Source organism: Colias croceus, chromosome Z (assembly GCF_905220415.1).
Source record: "Colias croceus chromosome Z, ilColCroc2.1".
NCBI classification, from domain to species: Eukaryota; Metazoa; Arthropoda; class Insecta; order Lepidoptera; family Pieridae; genus Colias; species Colias croceus.
Window position 1 is genome coordinate 16,696,154 of NC_059568.1, and position 22,613 is coordinate 16,718,766.

At 34.8% G+C, this 22,613-nt stretch overlaps 1 protein-coding gene across 2 annotated transcripts; it reads left to right on the top strand.

Annotated features, from left to right (window-relative positions):
* Window positions 1-724: 724 nt before the first annotated feature.
* Window positions 725-22,613, top strand: LOC123704946 (amino acid transporter AVT1B-like). Of its 2 annotated transcripts, none has more exons than XM_045653450.1 (9): window positions 725-862; window positions 1,017-1,114; window positions 10,033-10,174; window positions 17,999-18,167; window positions 18,533-18,721; window positions 19,049-19,287; window positions 20,229-20,435; window positions 21,230-21,425; window positions 21,791-22,613. In XM_045653450.1, the coding sequence occupies exons 2-9, from the start codon at window positions 1,031-1,033 to the stop codon at window positions 21,924-21,926; spliced, it is 1,362 nt and encodes a 453-aa protein (XP_045509406.1). In that variant the 5' UTR covers window positions 725-862; window positions 1,017-1,030; the 3' UTR covers window positions 21,927-22,613. The 2 variants fall into 2 exon arrangements, with proteins under 2 accessions (XP_045509406.1, XP_045509407.1); XM_045653451.1 differs by having other exon boundaries at window positions 774-862; window positions 1,020-1,114.

The following is a 22,613-nucleotide window of genomic DNA, read 5'->3' on the forward strand; positions in this document are numbered from 1 at the left end:
CTCGGAGTGGAACACTGTGGGTAAAACCGCAGGGCACAGCTAGTTTATAATAATACTTGTATACCTACGTAGTATATTATTATTAGTCTGTGATAATACTTAACCGTATAAAAATACAATTACTAATAAGTAGTCATTTTATAATAATAATATATCAAATACAGGCAGATTTTCAAAATATTCATGTATTTACGACAAATTAAAAACTTTTAGGTACTTTAAATTTCAAATTTACTGAAAAGACATTTTAGTTGCTTAAAAAGTAGTTATTCAACACAAAATTTACCAATTAAACAAATACGTTGAAATTCAATACATCTGGTTAAACATATTGCAATAATAGCATAACAGCAAATTGCTACATAGTTATAGAATACTTGCCAATATAAATTGTCAGGCGCTAATAAATATAAAATTTACAAAGATTGTTATTTTGTTGTGAAATTCTTAATGGAATTTAATTACCTAATTAATATAATGTTATGAAATATATATTAAATGATTGAGGTATTCTTAACTACCTATTAGATTGACAGACAGGTTGTGAGAACTTCTCGAGCGAACACGTTGTTTTGGTCTTTTTATTAAATTATTAATGTTAGTATAATTTGACGATTCAAATTATTGGGTACAAATAGTATCGAAGCATAAGATTGCATACTAAAAAACAAATCCGAGTCGCAACTCGCAGTCGCAAGGAACGAAAGGTGTGCTTGGTGCGGTGAGCCTACCGCTACCGCTTAGCGCCTGCCGCCTGCGGAGCGGCGTGCTCAGGCTCGGGTGGGATTAGTGGCACGGGCAGTTTTATTTCGAGTTCTGTGAGGAGCGGGTGCGTTCACTCGCTAGCTAGCCCACACTTTAGGTAAGAAGCCGTTCAATCATCTAATAGCTCATTGACGCCACAGGAAATCGTCTATAAAACGATTCATCGACCCCGGCCACTATTGAACTATTTAATGCCCCGAATTTCGAGTGGTCATTGCGGTGCATTTATATTAAATTATTGTTTTTAACAGCAGGAATAAAGAAGATGGCGAAGAAGAACGGATTGGAAATCGAAGCAGCCGTGGGGAAGTCGGAAGCCACCGAGTCAACCCCCCTCGTGCCCAAGGGTGTAAGTGTTTTGCGAGTGAATGATTTTTTTAATTAAACTAACAAAAAGTTTTTGCATCATAGGTAATCAGCGCGGTTAGAAGTTTTTTCACGTCGCGCATTTCTGATCACGTTTAACTAGGTATATTATAAGTATATGTTTTTTTCTATTTATAAGTAACATTTTTAATAGACTATCTAATACCATGCATAGATTATTCTCGAACAATATTCTTGTCATTATTACAGTCGCGCTAGGTTTCTTAACAACATGAACGGACGATCGTTTGCTCCATCTATTCCCACAAAAAACCTTTTAGTATCTTGATAAATTCGTCAGGTACCTCACCCACTGCCGACCTTATAAAAAAGGTTATAGTAGGATAACTTTTTCTTATTATTCTTAATTTCAAGTTCCGTTGTCACTTTAATTGAGCACATTAATTATCGATGAGTGTTATGCTAATTATTTTAGCAATTTAAATAACTAAATGCAGTAAATGGGAGGAAGCATTAACATTAAACAGCTCAGTTTATCGTGTAAAAGCATAATGATTAGATACTTATTGGACAACGTGTTATATTACTGAAAGTGGCGTTAATTTTCCAATTTATGTAAAGACTTTAGGACTTATGTTATCGTCTATTCCTAGTAAATCTTTGATCGATTTAATTCCTTGGATATTCAGTTCCAAGCTTACAAGCTATACAATTTATAAGTAATAACTAAAATTAATTTAATAATATGATATTATGATGGTAGGTACCGCGCGTGCCCACTCGCACGCTGCAACCAGCGAAGCGAGCACGAAAGTTGAAACTCTCATACAATATCACTTACATTTTGCGGTCTAGCATGTCCTTCCCTACGTATCATAGTATATTTCAACGAAACGTCAAAGTCCTAAGGACTTAGCTTGCTTGGTAATCAATCAAAGACGAAAATGTAATCTTGTATCCTATCGATTTGTTAATAATGTAACCAGTGGCGTAGCTAGGAGGACAAGGGCCCTGGTGCATAGGGAAAGAATCGGGCCCTCCTCCTCCCCTCTTTCCGCGTAGTTTGAACTTATATTTGCCTTCAAAAGTATCGAACTGTAAACAATCCAGTGTAACTGTTAAAATCTCAGTTTGGACAGGAAAATTCTCTGTTCCACTGTAAAATGAAGTGGGTACCCCGTTGTTTTAGCAGTTTACACTGCGATATTTACTGTTTCTTTTTTCCGTGAAGTAGCTCATTTGTAAATTTGAATTTGAGTTTAGAATAACGTTGTTTATTTTTTGTTGTCGATCATGTTGAGAGCTATCATAGATTATACGGTTACCGTTGTGCTGCAACCGGTATCGAATACACATTTTGTCATCGGAAATTTTTTTAGCGAAAATGAGTTCTAGCAGAATTTGGTGCCAGATGGATGGATGTGCGGAATAGAAATCATTAGCATTAGTGGTGATAGTGGTGATACTTGATGAAATAAGGCTGGTAGTAGGGAATTACGATTACAACAGTCAGCGACACAAGTCACAACTAGCGTCAACTATTGTAGTACGTCCCAGACCCCAGAAAGTTGAAAACATCGCCACAAATATCATAAATGAGAACTCATGCAAGACAAGATCGAATTAAAGTTTCATTAAAAAGTTGATGGGTGGAATTGGCGAATTGGTCTCACTACCGTCAAGCACGTGAGCTTATCGCTGATCCAATGTACTACGGGCGTACTCATCAAAACTACCAAATAACCGAACTAACGATAACAAACAGCACATGCCTATCGAGGACGCTTGGCGCATGTGTTGGAAACAAGGTTGGAAGTGTTGAATAAGGAGTTCTATAATTGTTGATTTGAAAAAAAAATAAAAAAATGGCTCGAGCCTGCTCACAAGATTTTTTTTTATTTACTTAAAAAAATATATTTAAAAATTTTTTTTCAAAGCTGAGGTTTGAGGGCCCCCTGAGCTCCGGGGCCCTGGTGCACTGCACCACCTGGCCATATGATAGCTACGCCACTGAATGTAACTGAAGAGTAATGTACCCTGGCCACATAAGCACCTTGCTTCTTTAACCAGTCATTTGGTTGCGACGTGTAAGAGGGACAAACAAATAAAGAAACATAATTAGTTTATTTACGACCTATATAAAAAGGATGTACATACTATATATAGATAGGTAGTTAGTGGCTCTTATCTAGACTTAAGAATTTTGAAAAACGCATCGCTTCTTGCGCACATCACCTGTAATCCATTTTACTTAATTACGCAGCACTTAATTATCTTTTCTCGTTTTAGTTTGATTTTGTGGTATATATGTTCCAAAGTATACACATACGAATTTAAATAGGTAGTAGTGATAAAATTAGATCTATAACTGAAACATTTGATAATTTTAATATTCTCCACTTGTCTAGCTTTTACAGTTACCTATATACCTTCATAATTTTCTAGCCGAAGTTTTTCTGAATTAAAATGTACGAGCTTTATAAAAGCTTCGAAGTAAATTATATTTCTCATAAGTAAAACATAATTATACTTTATGCATTATAGGCTTACATATGCATTGTATCTGAGAATGTTTGTTGTAAATGTATTTCAGAATTAATAAACCGCGTTTTAATTACGTCAAAAGTATTTTATTTCTAGGCATCGAACACAGTAAAATACGTGGACTACTTTTTGACAAACAGGAAAGACGAGTTTAAGCTTAAAATGATTAAAGCTGTCGCTACAGGCGCTACAGGTTGTTTTTATAGATAACTTTTATAATTCGTGAAATAAACGCCTTATAATATAATTTTATCAAGAAATACTACATAGGTCTCGTTTTATTAAATAAATTGTACTAATTAAAGGGAAATACCTAGTTCGATAGCACAAATCCCTGGGCTTAAAAATGTTCCGTTGCATGTTAAAAATATAAATCATATATTTCTACAGCCAGTATTACCCTGATTTCCTAGATATAACATAAATTGGGTTTTTGCTTTTATCGCAATTCATTTATGGCTTCTCTTCGACTATAGGTCAGGAATAGATTATTGTTGTATAATTAATTTCTAATCATATTGAAACGCAGATTTATATTTAACATACCTCGGTATTTAGGTACTTAAATTTGTACAATGATCGGCTGTTATATAATTTTATTTGCTTTAAAACCGAAAATAATACTTTAAAGAACCTGTTGAATATATATCTTGATTCGTATCTCGTTATTTTTACTTTAGAATTTTATTATTTTTTACTAGGAAGCCAGAAAATAACTATACAAATACAGTTTTATCTATATTATCTTGTTTTATTACGCTCGCTTGTAACAATACTTTTCACGTGTAAGTGGAAAAATGTTATAATTTGATGAGCATAGAAACAAATGACAATAGACTAGCATGTGATATTTTATTTGTATGTGTGTACATAGCATTACTCGTGTCTAATCAGATGAAAAGTAATTCAAACTCAGACTCAATCTCAGGCTTACAACTAATTAAACCCATAATGAAATATTAAAAACACCCCTAATTATTAGAAATAATGAAGTTAAACAAAATTCCATAAAAATATGAATAGTCTCGCTAAGATTCTGTCCACAACGTCTCGATAAAGTCGAAAATCATGCTATTTAACATAATCTATGATGTTTATATTTTTATCGAAAACCTGTTCTATAGCTATGATATAATGTACCTACTCAAATACAAGAGTAGAAAGAGTAATAAAAGTATTAATTATCCTATTTTATTTCATCATCGTCATCATCATCCTCATATATAAGTTAGAAGTAAAGTGCCAGTGACAAATACATTCAAAAGAATATTTTTAGTCTACATTCTTCTACTTAGGTAATAGATAGGGAGGCGAGGTAGCTAAATGGCGTAATTCAACGGCGCCGCGGCCGTCGAGACTAATCAAAATAGAAAGATAAATTAATAATTTCGAAAATAAAAGCTTCTATGGTAAAACCCATATTAGCGTTGGGTTTAGCGTGTACGGATTTTCGAAAATGTAAAAAAACAGTTACTTGGGCATTCTCGATCGTGTCAGATATTCATACTACGTAGGTATGCTCCAAGTGCCTCTGATAACAACGGTATACTAATCTGCCGGTTTGCGTGGTGGGGCTAGGCATATAAATTCGTCAAAAATGCACAAAAATTACTCGAACGCGTCAGATTTTCTGAAGGGGTGTTAAGTAGGCCCCAAGGAAGCTCCCCTTAAAAAAACTGACGACTACGGCGCCGGCGTGACGATAAGTTACGATGAATTTTTGAAAGTGCAGAAAAAAAGTCCTTTTGAAATACTCGAGCGCGTCAGATTTCCATAGGGGAGGTTTATCTCGGTATCCTGAAAGCATATTTTCTTAATCTGACAAAAATGTTGGTGGGTTCTCTTAATCTGACCAAAAAAGGTTTTTGGGTTTCTTTTTTTTAATCAAATTTCAGGATTTCGTATCAATTTTTCTTAACACTCTCAGTTTTCGAGATATAGGTACTAAAAAACCGGGAGTTTGAGTTTTTATGATGCTTCAAGTCAAAAAGTTTTTTTTTTGTAAAATAAAATTAACTACCTTTTTGTGTATTTAAACTTTTTTTTGGAAAAAGTAAAGTTCGCGACTTATATGCTGCAGTGCGTTTTTCGGACGAAATGGCTCCTCCAGACTTCGGGTCATGCGGAAACCGGCAGATTTTGTATTTTTAGTAAGTTTTAGATTATATTCTTCAAAACAAAATTAAAAAGAATCGCGCTCGAGAATGCCGGATTAACGTTTTTTTTACAAGTTAGCGACCCTATACCCTAGACCCTATATAAAAATAGTAAAATCAACCCCCAATAGTTATCTTATTCTGACGCGCTCGAGTATTTCAGACTCGATTTTTTTTTTACTTATCTGATCGTCTATCCTAGGCGCGCGTCACTACTTATACGTGGGCTACACTGAAAGTTTTGCGTAACTAATAAACAAAACAATTTATTTGTCCAATATTATATTTACTACTTTTTAAAGTATTCTCCGTTACATTTAAAACACTTTTTCATCCGTTCAAACCATTTCTGGAAACATGAGGACCATTGGTCCGAGGGTATGTTTTCTGCGTGCTGTTTGAAAGCAACCACGGCCTGTTCTGGCCTCGTAAATGTCGAACCACTCATTGAATCATAGATTTTTGGGAAAAGAAAGAAATCGCAAGGTGCTGGGTTAGGAATGCGTGCGGCATGAGTCACATGCTCTATGTTTTCAGTAGCCAAAAATGACTTTGTTTTGTTCGCGGTGTGCGCCGAAGCACTGTCATGGTGCAACAATATGCGACTTCTAGGTCGCTTTTCTCTTATTTTTTGTAAGACATTGGGCAAACAAATAGTGGTGTACCACTCGGCATTTACAGTCTTTTGTTACTCAAGCGGGATAGTGCAGACAGGACTCGTCTTAGAGAAAAATAATGCAATCATTGGTTTGCCAACCCTTCTCACCTGCCTCAATTTGGTTGGTTTGCTGTCACTTTCAAACACCCATAAAGAATATTGGTGTTTTCTTTCTGGAATATAACCATATATACATATTTCATATCCTGTCACGATATTATACACGGCATTAGAATGTCCGTAATTGTACTTTAATAGCATTTCTTAACACCAATCTACTCGATGTCGTTTTTGTTCTGGACTGAGTTTGGGAGCAATCCACCGGCAACCAAGCTTCCTAACTTTGAAATGTTCATGTAAAATTTTCTGAATTAGTCTCATACCAATCCCCAAATGTCCTCGAATCTCCTAATAAGTGATATGGCAATTTTCTTAAATTAGTCGTCTGACGGTAGCCATATTTTCCTCCGTGATCGCAGTTGAGGGTCGACCTTCACGAATTTCATCATGAAGAGAAACACGGCCGCGATGAAATTCAGCATATCAATGCCTTACAGTGCTCAAATAAGGTGCTTCCCTCCCAAAAGTATTTTGAAGGCGAGCAGTGCAAGCTTTCGGAGAAAGCGAACTTTTAAAATCATCAAAAATCATCGCCCTAAAATTGTTTCGTGTTAGTTCCGTTTGTGCGTACGGACAACGAACTTCAACTTGAGATAAAAAAAAATTGACAAGCGCTTCCCGCCAATTTTTTTTTCCCTCAACTTATGAGACTTCATATGCTAAAAAAAATAACACTCGAAATTCAAACATTTACTTATAGGTGGCCAGAAACGCAAAACTTTTAGTGTGCACTAGGTAGAGCTAAATAGTTAACAAGGTTGTTCTATTAGGTCTAAGGTATCTCTCATATCTTAAACTGCCACGCTCGAGTATTACTGAAAATTCCCCTATTCGTTTCCCTATCTATGTATAACGTTTTTGATATTCAAGTTTCGTAAAGTAATTATTCATCCATATATATATTTTTTTTTAATTCGGATAGGTAGACATTTGACCACAGTCCCACCTGATGGGAAGCGGTGACGCGGTCTATGGTGGTAAATCATGTCTACCTAGAAAATGCCTATTTATTCGCCTCTTGAAGGAACCTATATTGTAGTTCTCCGGAAAGACAGATGCTGGCAGGGAGTCCCACTCCTTGGCGGTTCGAACTAAGAATGACGACGCAAAGCGTGAAGTGCGAGCAGTCGGCATTTCCACCAAGTAAGGATGGTAACCGGCAATGCGCCTGGATGTCCGTTGAAAAAAGGGGAAGCAGGGATGATGCTGTGCAATTCAGTGGCGCATTCGCCGAAGTGCAAGCGATAGAAAACCGAAAGACTGTGTGAAGATTATACAGTATACGAGTGCCATGGCCCATGACTGAGGTCTATGTCCAGCAGTGGACAAATATAGGCTGATAATGATGATGATGATACAGTATACAACACCCTGATAACCATAATATCGAGTTCTTTTTCATTCTCGTTCTTTTTCTTTTATACTCATGACTACACTTAGTTCTCATAAACGTATTAAGTTTCACAAAATTGTGGACAGTCTCACAGACGATAAAAATTCGAGATTGAATTATAATATTGTGATGTTAGATGATATTGCAATATGTTCTGATACCGGTCTCTGCGGCAATCATATACCTAATGTTTTATTTATTAAATTCTATTTGAATACGAATTTAGACGAGTTGCGTTATCTCAGAAAAACAAGACATTTTTGTTAGAATCAACTCTTTGTGCATTGTAAGAAAACAACATGAAGGAATCTTTTATATATTATCGTGGGTATTCTATTGGTTGGAATTAATAATTATGATAATGTGGAACTGTAATATTAATTTTAAAGAGAGTTTGTTTTGGAAAGGTAAATAATAATGTTTTACTGAAATTTCGTAATTTAATATGAGTGGATAAAAACCAATTCGATATAAATATTATGTCAATATAAACAATAAATCTATATCTATATCTAACTCCTTACGACGCCTCCGTAACTTTTTACCCATACCGACCAAAATTATGTTAGCACAATCCCTTCTCCTTCCTATTCTTGACTACGCTGATGCTTGCTTTCTAGACTTAACATCTGAGCAATTGGATAAACTTGAGCGACTTCAGAACTATTGTATTCGGTTTGTTTACGGTCTCCGTAAATATGACCACGTTTCTCATTTTCGTAAGAAGCTCAAGTGGTTCCCGATCCGCCTTCACCGGAATGTTCATTACCTGCAACTCCTGTATCGTATCCTCTTCAATCCCAAAACTCCTTCTTACCTAAAAGACCAGTTCCAATTCCTGCACTGTGATAACTATTCTCTGCGATCGGTGGACAGGTTAGTGCTGTCTATGCCTCCGCATCGCACACAATTCTACGGTGGCTCTTTTTCCGTAAGGGCTACCGGATTATGGAACTCCCTGCCAGTTAGCATCCGACAAGTTCAAACGCTGTCCACCTTTGCCAAACAAGTCCGAAGCCACTATTTGAACTTGGCATTTAACTCGGATTAGTAAGATTAATTTATTTATTTATTTGTGTTTTACTTTATTTTTCTATCTAAACTACAGTATGAGTTTATGTATGTATTTATATTATATTATTTGAATGTGTATTATATTGTATTATATTATATGTAATATATATAATATTTTATATGTATGTATTTATTATAGATCATATATAGCTATGTATGTATATATATTTTGTACTTCCTACGTACCTCCTTTTCATAATATTACTCCACACAGTAGGTTGCCTGGAAGAGATCACTCTTAAGTGATAAGGCCGCCTTCTGTGCTGGACTATATTATAAGTTTTAATTTTAAGGATTTATTTGTATGCCAGCATAATAAAGTGTAAATAAATAAATAAATCCAGTTTTCCGAATGCAAGCAAATATTGGGTATTTGATATTTCATATTTATTAACTACATATTAAAATTAATTAACTATGTATGTACTTGTTTGAAATTGTGATTTATGGCAAACTTTTCGCCCGACCTGTTTAACAGATGGAACTTTTGTAAAAGGATAGTACCTACATATTATACTAATTTATCACAAATACAAAACTCAAAGATAAGACAAAAAAGGCGTGTGGTGCAAGTCCCGCACTCTCTTATATGTATTATACTAAAAAATTTAGCTGTGCCCTGCGGTTTTACCCGTAGTGCTCCACTCCTGTAGGTCTTAGTGTGATGATATGTATATAGCCTGTAGCTTTCGTCGATAAATGGGCTATCTTACACCAAAACAATTATTCAAGTCTGACCAGTAGTTCCTGAGATTTGCGCGTTCAAACAAACAAACTGTTCAGCTTTATAATATTAGTATAGATATCATCATCAGCCCATATAATATGTTCCCACTGCTGGGATACGGTTCTCCTATGAGGATTTTTATTTGCACAACTCAGAATTTTGGCACTGAAAGGTACATAACAATAGATTTTTGTTAAAGTTTCCATTCCATTTCCTATACACTATTTGTCATAGAATACAGTAGGATCTAATGAACTATACCCCACAGGGTGTCGACACAGGGGATGGCGGTGGCTCCGGCAAGGGGGGCGGCCAGCGGGGCCTCTCTGTGAAGCAAACAGCTATCCTGGTGGCCGGGGAAATGGCCGGCAGCGGAGTCCTAGCGCTCCCCAGAGCTCTCGTCAAAACCGGTAAGTTATTCTTGTAAATGCAAAGCGATTTATTTACTTCTAATGTGTTTCTCGTATCGATTAGCCAATGTGGAAGTGTTTATTGTATTGTTAAATATTTTTAGTCGTGAACTAATTAAGGATGTTCGGAAAAATAGGTTAAAATGAAATTGCAATATGACACATAGTACAGGATATAAAATGTCCCACTCGTTAATTGAAAATACGGTTCGTCGCTTCACAAAGACTTTCCTGGAACAAAAGAGAGTTGAGATTTTTATTGAGACACGGTATTTGTTAGGTTTCCTTTAAACTCGTGTAACTGTACTGGTTATTTGAAGCATGGACATAATAATACATGCATGCATTTGTATGTAACACTATTCCCATAGTTACCTATCCTGAACCCGTCGTGGTTCGCTGCACATACCTTAATTTGATGTACCTACCGTAATATTTAAATTCCTATTACTGTAGTAATAAGTAAGGAAGTAATATGTAATATTATATAAATGTGAAGTTTTTATTAAAATTTATCTTTGAGTCTAAAATCTATTTTTTTTTTCAAAGTTAGAAGTGCTGTAATTTTTTTCACTACGAAACATTATTAAGTAGGTACATAAAAAGCAAAAGTATAATAAAAGTAATGTCCTAATAAAGCTTCTAATTAATAACATAATCGGATTACCAGAAGAAAAAACTTAATGCAAAATGAATTCTTTCTGAAGTCGGTTAACTGAAACGTGTTTTCAAAGTTTTATCTGTCTGCAATAGTAACAAGTCCATAAGTAATAAATTGATGGGAAGTTATTTGTATGACGAGTCGCTCATTTATTGCAATGTTATTGTTCATATTATTATAACAAAGCTAAGAATAGTTTTACTCAAAGCCTATTTGCTAGTTAAGTACTTTCTTGGTGTATAATCTCCTTAGCGATTTTTCTTATCGAGTTACAAGCAAAGGGGTGTGGGGACTTTCAATTATGAACTACTTTCAACATTTTTATTTACGCGATAATTTTGTTTCCTTGTTATTATTGAAAAACCGTTTTGTAGTTTCATATTGCTTATTTGTAGTCTTATTGTTTGCCTTAACATTGTTTCCTTATATTATACTTATTGATATTTTATTGATTATATTGATCAGTTTATTAATAAATTAATAGCTTTCTTGATACTTTCTAGTTATCAGACGTGTCTTCTCAATTAGTGCCAAAAACAAGTCTATTGATACACACCAAAAAATTTTGTTCTCAAATTAGAGACATAAACAAGTGGGTGTTATATTTAAATTAATAATAACCCAATTGTTACATCAAAATATGTTCAATATCAGCACATTTGTACGGCTTCACTCCCGGAGGTCGACAACCCTTCACGTGTCGTGCTTGAAATGTGAAGAAAGTAGCCGACGTATTTACGTATACTGCTTCTTTCATACACATATATATTATTAATACATTGCTTTTTAATTTAGCTACTTTAATTATTATTGAAATGGTGATTTAATAATCTTTTTTGTGCTTATAATTAGGTCTCCTGTCCTACCTTCTTGAAATCATCATAAACAATTATTGTTTTTCAACATTATAAATACATTTTATATTATGTTATACCTATGTTTTTATGTATTTACGAATTTATTATTCCAAAAATCTTCAGTAATTTTAATTGGGATAAATATATAGAATTGTTTAGGACATGCTTGGCGTTCTGTAAAAGCTGTAAGTTAACTACAAGTTTACAGCTGATAAAATGCGTTTAATCCTCAAATTAATGAGGACTCAACGTATTTCTTATAATTTATATCTATTTATAAACATGCGAAGCGAATTTTGACGTATATATTTGTAGACAGCGAATGTTACTTATAAATATGAATGTTTTTGAGTAAGCGACTGTAGCCATGCGTGTGAGAGGCGCACGCGACCGCATACCGGCCATATTAGGCGCCGTTTACACGTGACAATTACTTACTACTTTTATTTACATTTCATATAGAAACAAGATTATGGGAAAGTGCAAAGTATCAGACGGAATTGAACACATTTTCAATAACGACACCTGTATTTGCATCAACTGCAGACCGGCCAACGTAAAGCACGTAGCCATTAAAAATTACACCGATCTTTATAATATCTGGATTTGATTTTTCTGTATATTATTTATATTTCATACTTTTTCAATTTTTCAATCCTTGAATAATGTATAATAAACTCTAATAAACCTGAAAAATAATAATATAGAGCTTAAGCTAGATATTAAAGCGATTTGACTCAATTCCCTAATTATCTTAAGTTATCTATGTTGTGAAATTCATTATGAAACTTAATCACCTGATATCACTTAATGATATTCAAGAAGTCATTTATAATGTGGTCAAGAGAATTATTTTTTCAAGTTTTTAAAATGTGTTTGTTCGTGGAAAATTTTCGTTTTCCTTATTTTTCAGGAAAATGCACTGTCTGGTGTTTTATCGTTGTCCTGGCAAAACAGAACCTAAAAAATATTGATAAAAGTAATAACTTCTTATTTACATCAATGTGCAATAATTTGACTTTAGTGGTGGTAAAATGACAGGTACTTTTAGGCATAGTATTATGATGAGACCTAAAAGATGAAGCAATAAGCCTTGCTAGTCTAGACAGTGCCTTTTCACCTTGAAACAATCAAAATTAATTTCATAGAATCAAAAGTGTTTTCATTTTAAATATAAACTAGAAATTATCGAATTTAACATTTAAAAACACATTTTTCACGATTAACTCAGCGTTTAAAGAGCAGAGAATAAACGAGTTTTATTTATAAGTGTTTTTATAAGTAATTTATATGTAGGTATGTGAATATAGATTCTCTTATTAAGTTCGTCACTATAGAGATATACCTATTTGGTGCACATACTATGTTAGAGTCAGTATTATACTTTAAATAATTTGTTCAGACGCTAGGTATAGGTACAAAGTACAAATAACGCTTTAGGTTTTGTTTGCTGTTCTATTTCTTGCACTTGCGATGTACACCTGAATTACCCGTAAGTAATAATTTTTTGTGACCCTTGAAATATCTATTTGATGACATAAGGTTACAATGGTATAAAGGTTACATCAACAAGATGATACCTTTCCTTTAATTTTTTGTGCCCAAAATATTTTACTCCTCACACTTTAAATAAACGCTCAAAATTGCTAAACTTCTTTCCTCATCGTTAATTCCCTAAATTATCAAATATAATTTTGCCTTCTAAACCAATTTTTATCCATGACACCTTATGTGTGAATATGTTTCTCACAAAACTAACTTCCTCATTCGCATATAAATGAAAGGGCCGCTACAATCGGTCAATGCACCGCCAACACTGAAACACACGAGTATCCCACATTTGAGACGAATTTCTGTATAAACCTGTTTCTCGTTTTTTCCACTCACATTATTATTATAACACATCCCACTCGGCGGAACTTGATCCAATAAAAATTGGCCAAAATCTACAAAATGATTGCAACTCTGCTATTAAAATTATGTACCGAAACTTTGCATTTATACTTTATTTATTTAACTGATTCGGTTTTTAATGTAATATTTTATACAAAATTCTTTAAGATATGAAATATTAAATGCATAGGTATTAGGTACTAGGTATACGTTTCTTTTTATCTTTTTACCACGCGATAAAAGCAGTATACATATTACAGCAGGTTGCATTGTTTAGCAACTGTTGTTATTGAACTAGGAAGTAGAAATATTGTCGTCCTTTTCTGTCTAAGTTGAAACTTTTTAGCTTTTACCCACGCTTATCTTCTGTGATCCTGACCCTTTTTATTCGGACGTCTAAAATTTGAATAAGTGTCATCATTTATTAAATACCATTTAACATATTTGTGTAAGGGCCGATTTTTCAATGCTTGGATAAAACTTATTCGTCGAATAATGTATAAAACTACCATTTTAAAAACGTATTCTAATTGCCCATAATTGACAGTTTATGTGACATTTTAATATTATCGTGTAATACTTTATTGGACGGATAAGTTTTATCCAAGCATTGAAAAAAAATCGGCCAAAAAGCATTGAAAAAAAATTAAACAATACAGGCAGTCTCAACTTTATTGAAGAAATTGAATGCCGATAAATATGACATATTGAGACACCTCTTGCCGCGGTTGCTCGCCACAAATGATACGTTCCAATCATTATTTAATATCATTCGAGGCGCAGAACACTCGGCTCCAGTAATTATTATTTCCTATCGTAATATTGCGCAACATTATTCAATAGAACCTTTGCTGACTTAACTAAAAAACTGACGAACAACCCACGGCCGATTTCAACATTCTCAACTTTGTTTATAAATTAACATAATTCGGTTATTTTAGTTACTTTCTTGATTGACCCTATATTTGGAGTACGTGAGCGAGACACGTGTTATCTCCGACGTACGTGTGAAAGAGATGGAACTAGAACCTGTCTAGCGGGTTTTGTTTTAACGAGCCACGGCCGGAGGACAATCCTCGAGTTATGTATAAAATATAATAACTAAATACTAAATAGTAATACACAATACAAACAAATTGTTACCTTTGCTATGCAGTCTGACAAACCTATAAGTTTATACCATATCATTCTGTTTTCAAAAGTTATAAAGCACGTGCTTTTTTTGTCTGCGCCGCGGGCCGGTCTATTTGTTATGCCCGAAATGGGTTCAATACAAAAACACCTGTTTTCTACGTATCCGGCATCAAAATTCATTAAAATAGTATTATTACGTATTCTCATAATCTACGTCGGTCTTAGAGAAGGGTTGCACCTAGTCCTAGTGCATGGCGGGTGCACTGCGGTTTCCAATATAAGGTTTCAGGCACACGACACAGTTTGTATTACAATTATTATGAAGGATAATAATTATAATTTCTCAAGCAAAAACTAAAAATTAACATAAATTATTTATTTTAGATGTATAATAGTTAATATTATCATAAAATAATATTTCTATTGAAGTCAAAGCCCAAAATAACAGAACCCAAAAGTACAGAAATACCAGAAATACCTTTCGGAAATTATAATGTCAATTTTATTGTATCTTACAAAAATTATAAATTAAAAATTATTAATTTGGATGATTACAAGTTCACCGAAAATGCATTAGGTATAAGAATCATAGGAATCTGGAAACATTCCCTACAAACCTAAACCTGCAAGCAGTGAACCAATAACTAACTACTAGGGATAAAACAATAAAAATAAAAAAAATTGTCAAAACCGGATTCATAGTGGAATGTCGTGGTATGTAGATTACAGTGATACATACGTATAGATACTGCGTACTATGACAAACTAACTATTATTTTATATTTCTCTGAAGCCCGTGTTGTTGACCTAATCTCTATTGCTAACCAGCAAAAAAGAGGCAGACCGTCACAAGAAACGAAATACTTAATTAAACTTAACATAACACACACGTATTAGATAACACCTCAACACAAAAAGACACAAGCGGGGAGTATTGAATAAATCTGGAAAACTTCAATTAAAAAGTGAAATGAACGTCACCCAGACAGACCACGACACCAACAACCAAATCTAATTACGTACCTAGAACTCTTGCAAGAAACTCTGAAACTTCCTTAAAAACTATACCCTCCATAAGAACGTGTAATTAAGCTAAGCACATAAATCTCAAGTTAACTAGGTACATAATTCTTCACAGTCGCTGCGTCAAGACTTTCATAGTAATAATCAACTCTCTTGGCACTGCTCAGCCGTGAATATCTCACGATGACTAAATAACTATGAAATCTATTTAAATCATAAATTAGTTCTTCCTTTGTAGGTTCTTTAAGCCATTCAATGACTTGATCTAAAATTGTTGAACGTTTATGTTTCACTCTGCCAATGCTTTTGCTTTCTGTCTAATAAAACTGCCAAGATGACGCCTTTTGCGATGGATAAAATAGGTATACTATGAAATCCTCGTAAATAAGTCTTTCTTCGGTTCCACCGTTAATTAACCTAAATTGAGTAGCTTTAACACCCTCAGCATTTTCAAAATCAGTGCAATCATATTTATTACATACTTTCAAAGTACAAGAAAAACATTAAAATAGATTCACAAAGATCGCAAACTACATCATCTGCAAGTTGCAACAGGTCACGTGACACGATCGATTCTGAACTCAAAATCTGAATTTCAAAGAGTATTTATCTAAATCTGCCGTGGGACATCATGACATCATCTGTGGGTTATCATGACAATCTGTATTGGTATTCAAATAGATCTCAGATCACAATCAAAACCAGCTCAGACTGATTTGTTAATACCTAACTCCAACAAGTTTTGTCGTCATTTTGAATTTTTATCACCCATTATGCACAAAATTGTCATAAAGTATCAGCTGTATGCTATAGGAAGTCTTATGCGTCTATCTACATATATCTATATTCGAACTCAGTATATTGCAAATATTTTTTATTTATACCTATATTTATTAGCATTATATTTAATTTTCATGGTCTGCTCAGGTCTATCATCTGATGATCCTTTTTGGAAACGTATTTGCTTTTTACGAAGAGACGTAGGTCTAAACCAAGTATTTTCTCAATCGGAATCTATTGAAGGTTCATGTTATGGTTTAATTATAGATGTTGCTATTCTACCTCTATTATATTTCTGCTGTCACTATTATAAATAATTAAATATATTATTGTGGATGAAAAACAGTATTTCTCACAACGTGTAGGTATAGTAATTATAATATATAGCCTTGCCCTTAGTAAGTTGTGTAATTTGATTAAAAATGCCAAAAAGTTTACATCAAAAACCGAATTTTATACTAGGTATTATAAATACCGACCATAGCTTGGCCAACCAGTTAATAAAAACATGTTTTAGATATCTTTAAGTATGTAAATATTTGGAATTAATAAGCGAATTGAGTCGAATTGATTCGGATCTTCAAGAATTACTAATAAATGTGGAAGTAGGTGTCTCGTAGACGAGATTTCTCCTGCATTTTGAGCACGCACTGTAAAGTTTCCCAGTGAAATTATGTGCAGTAATACTTATAATTATAACGACTTGTCACTCGCCACTGGTCACTCGCCTAACATCATTAGTCATTACACAGATCTAAATTGTATTTGGGCCGCGCGAGCATGACAGCCGTTCCTCAATCGGATTTCCATCCAAAGCGGATGGAAATTCATTTGGGTTTCCTAAAATTTATTTTATCTCGTAAACAAAGCTTGTATCAAAAATACTGCATAATTAATCTTTCATAAAAACGAATATCTAATACCTAATAGTTCAAAGTACGATCCTCATAATAATAAAATTGTGTTACAAAAAAAATATTTATCAGATTTCCTGTCTATCCCAGTATCTCCATCCGTTTCTACAATTTTACCGAACTCTTTATTAGTGTCTTGTATTTCTTTATAAACTCTACGCCTGCATTTACTTGAACTGCAAACTTACTCATCCGAGTAAGCGATATCGTTGGTTTTAATTAATGTTATATTGAGATTTTGGTTTGCTTTTAATTGAAGTATAGTGTTACAAAGGGTACGCTGCAAATCTATATTTAACTTCGAATAAACTTGCAAATTTTCATATCATGCTGTTAAATTTCTGCGAAGTTAAACACTTTTACTTTTAATTACGTTCTGCCTTTTGCAATTGTTCAGTTAAAGTTCCTGTTTTAAGCGAAGTATTTTTTTCAGCCTTAAAGCATTATTTTAGGCGTATATTTTTAAATATGCTTATCATTTCCCAGCAATGCAAAATTTTCTGATATCCAAATTGTTTTTTCTTTGGCGCCCTATTTTAAACTTAATTCTCGTTGTTTACAGGATGGGTCGGCATCCCGATCATCATTCTGATGTGTATCATCGCAGCCTTTAGCGGCAAGCGCCTCGGCGACTGCTGGACCATGGTTGAGAGCCGCAACCCAGACATGCGGACCAGGAAACGAAACCCTTATGCTATTATCGCTAATGAAGCTTTGGGACCTATTTGGAGGTAAAGAACTTATACCTAGGAGGCACGAATTGTTACGAATATTTACAAATCTTTTCCAGAATTGATTTAATGAAATTTATCTACGATAGGAATTTATTTTTGTACATATGAACTATTTTCAACTTAAAACTTCCACCTGTTAAATCTTAAACTATTCTGCGGCTTATGAGTGTTGTCCGTATCAAATAGAAATTATTAACTAAAATTTCTCAATTTTTGAATATAGTATCACAATTTTAACATGTTATTGAAAAGCTTTCTGTAGATTCATTACGATCATATTCCTCTCAGTTGACATAAACTTGAGTGAACTTTGAACTATAGCTGCCTGACATAACTATCTAACAGAACATCTTCCTTCCCAGTGTGGGCGTATCCCTCGCCCTGGTGGTGACGCAGTTCGGTATGTCGGTGGTGTACCTGCTGCTGGCGGCTCAGATCATTGAGCAGATCTTCCTCTCGCTGATGCCCAACGTCACCATCTGCATCTGGTATCTAGTGGTGGCTGGGGCGGTCACTCCACTGCTGCTGTTTGGCACTCCTAGGGACTTCTCGTAAGTTGGGGATGAAAGGGTGATTTGTAGATATGGGGGTAGGATTGGGTTATGTTTTAATGAAAAAGAATAAGTAACTAGTTATACTCGAATTTATTTTGTACTGTTTGTTATTGCTATTCACGGTTTGCCTTAAAGGTTAGGCCAGATTGTGCCAGATGTATGGATTGGATCCCCACCACCAAGATAATATTAAGTTTGTGTATAAGAACTAAGCATCTTTCTCAGTTATCTACTTTTAACTTACCAGCAACCAAGTTCGCGATTCAACAGTATCTTAAATTCAGATATTCTGTTTTTCACCAACACTAAAACATTCTTCCACAGGTTACTAGGCTTCATCGCGTTCATATCCACGGTAGTAGCCTGCGTGCTGTACTTCATCCAAATGATGAACGACATCAAGCCCTTCGTGTTCCGCTACGGCATCCACGGCTTCACGGACTTCTTCCTGGCGTTCGGCACCATCATGTTCGCATTTGGAGGGGCTTCCTCCTTCCCCACGATTCAGAACGACATGACTGACAGGTCCAAGTTCAACACTAGCCTGCAGTACAGCTTCCTGGGTGAGTTTGTTGTTAGCTCTATCGTATAGAGTCAGTAGTCACTTCATCCAAAATCTCAAAGGCATTACTACGCATACTTATACATAGCACGGATCTTAAGGTTAATTATTATCTTTGATGTTTCAGTTTAAACTTGCTAAGTAATTATTTTTCCTTTTTTTTTGTAATGTAATTTTGCAAGATTTATAAAATGTTTTTCAAGTTTCGATTTAAATTTTTGTAATCGAGTAAAATTAATGAAGCAATATCGTTTTTCCGTTCCGCGTCCATAAGTTAATTAACCTCATCAACGTGCACACTTTTTAAAATATTTTTCACATAATATTTCCGTTTTACATTATTTGAATACAAATTGCGATGTTGTGTCAATTTAAAATGATTCAATTTTAATTGAAAACAAGTTTATTTTTTAATTGTTTTATTATATTATTCTCTTTCATTTGCTGTGTTTTGTTAGCTCCCCCCACCATGCATTAAAGCAAATTTAGCTCTCTTTTTTTTTCATTCATGTTAGAATATTATATTAATATTTCACTAGCCGTCCGCACCGACTTCGCCCGTGGTACTTACGTATTTCTCCGTAAGAACCATACTCATATTTCAAGGAATATTACAAAAAAAGAATTATTGAAATCGGTCCGATCGTTCACGCGTGATGCCGCGACCAAAGGAAACATGGATTCATCCCTACTTTAATATTATAAATGCCAAAGTACTTAGCTCTCTCTGTTTGTCTGTCTGTGTGTTACGGTTTCCCGCTTAAACCTCTCAACCGATTTTGATGAAATTTGGTACTTACAGAAAATCTTTAGACCCTGAGAAAGAACATAGGCTACCTTTTATTGCGAAATATGTACCACGGGCGAAGCCGGGGCGGACCGCTAGTTTTTATATATTGTATTTACTCCTTTTCTAATATGTACCTCGTTACTTTCCTACAGCAATCCTGGCCCTCTACCTGCCAATCGCCATCGCTGGTTACGCAGTATACGGTGAAGCCGTGGCCCCCAACGTGGCCGCATCTCTATCAGCCACACCATTATCACTCGTGGGAAACGTGTTAATGGCTGTCCATTTACTGGCTGCTTTTATTATCCTGGTGAACCCAGTTTGCCAGGAGATGGAAGAGCTGTACAGTGTACCTAATGGTAAGTGAATGTACAATATTGTGTTTTACAATGAATCATGAACTCCTCAAGAAATTAAAGGATAGAAAATACCATGAACTCCTCTTTATATCTTTCTGGGGAAGTTTATGCATTCGTATAGTGCGCCTAAAGATGAAACATGTGTTCCTATGAATCTGCATCAACGTGCCTATACTCATGTTTTTCGACTCCTAGGATTATCTAGAAATGTAAATAAGAAGTGGAACAATATTCTCAATTTTATTTCATACAATATTTTTATCGTGTAACTGCTATCACTTACAAATGGTGAAAACTGATCAACAAATAATTGAAAGACGTGCCTCGAATTGATACCTAACTATCAATATGAAGCTCTGCTAACTCCATAAATATCAAACCTCTATTAAAACATTTCAAGGACCACACAGCAACTGTAACACTACTAATATTACAAGTGTCGACAGGTAACCATCAACCAAACCAATCCAACCATCACCAATTTACCACCAAGCCCTTTGCTTGCTATAAAATAAAATAAATCTCACACTTTTAAGCTATTGCATAGCTTCTATCGCGGGCCTTGAGCGCGGGGACCGAATCGAAAAATTCCGTAACGAAAAAACCTCACGCTCCCCACTCCGACGGGCGGAGGTGTGGCTTGAAGGCATAGCATGCAATAGCTTTACCGCGGCAGTCCCCGAGTGCCACACGTCGTTTTTTTTATTGAACAAACGATCTCGTCAGATGGTAAGCTGAGATGTGGCTCAAGATAGAGGGAACTCCCTAAAATTTACCTTTTCTTCCTTCTCCAGACTCCGTGGGCTACCGGACCCTGGTGCGCCTCTCCATCATCGCTGGGATCCTGTTCATCGGCGAGAGCATCCCACGCTTCTACACCATCCTGGCGCTGGTGGGCGGCACCACGGTGGCACTGCTGACCTTCGTGCTGCCTTCCTATTGCTACCTGAGCCTGCTGAACAAGGGCCCGGGGGAGGGACAGGCACCTATGTGAGTATACATGTCACTGTACAATGTCGTAACGAGTGTCAACAAACATATTATACAGACGCCGTACGCTTGCAAATGAATTACACTGTTTTAGGCTTTAGAACTTATGATCATTTTCAAACGCCTTTCGATTTTGGGTGATTTGTATACATATTCTGAATTTCTTTAGGTAACCTTTATTTAGAATTTTTTATTTAATTTAGAATAATTAAAATTTCTGTCAGTTGAATAACCCCTTATATCGTCTGCATTGTGATCTTAATCTTCAAATAATCTTATATTAATTAATCTTATTCCTTTCAAACACCAATCAAAACAATCATTTCACAGTTTGATCTTACCAATCTAATTATTATCTCTTCCAGCACCGCCTCCGGCTGGACGAAGCTGTTCTGCTGGGAAGTCATCACCGTGGGAGTGGTGGGTGGGATCTTCGCCACCTACAGCGCTCTCAGCGCCATCTTCAGCACCGCACAAGCGATGCCGTGCTATCTGCGATAAATGCACTTTTTGGGGTAATTACGGAAAGTGGGGAGAAAAAAAACAAAAATTCACAAAAAATACATTTTTGAGCTCATTTTTTTGCAATTAGCTCAGTCTTCCCAGCTGGGAAAATCCATTTGAGCTGATTAGATTGTTGTTGTAATAAAAAAATTATTAAAAACGATCCAGGTAGGAATCACGATTTTCCAAACAACCCTACATTCGGAATTACCCTGAAACAATATTTTGAGAGCAGTGCTGATAAAATTATATGAACACAAAGGGCATATAAGACACAAAAAAATGTAAAAACTTATTTTTTATAACAGCCCTAATACGAATTTTACAGAGTTAATGTACTCTGCTGTTTATTTGTTTGTTTTTACTTTGCTAATAGATATTTTATTATTAAGGTATCCAAGAACCCATCGTAAATCTTGCATTCTCTATTGCGTTAACGTTTGCATTTTTATTTAAGATATTGAGATCAAATAATATTTATACGAAAAGTTAAGATTCAATTAAATAGGATCTAATACTAGGTACGATAAGCTAACACTATTTTGTAATAATAGAAGTAGTTATTAAGGGGTTTTAGAGGGTATTCCCTTACTACTTTCGATCCGATAGTTTTCAAGTGTACCTAAATACATTAGTTTTTAATTTTATGTTTTCTACCTTACTTTTAATAAAGTCTTTTTAATA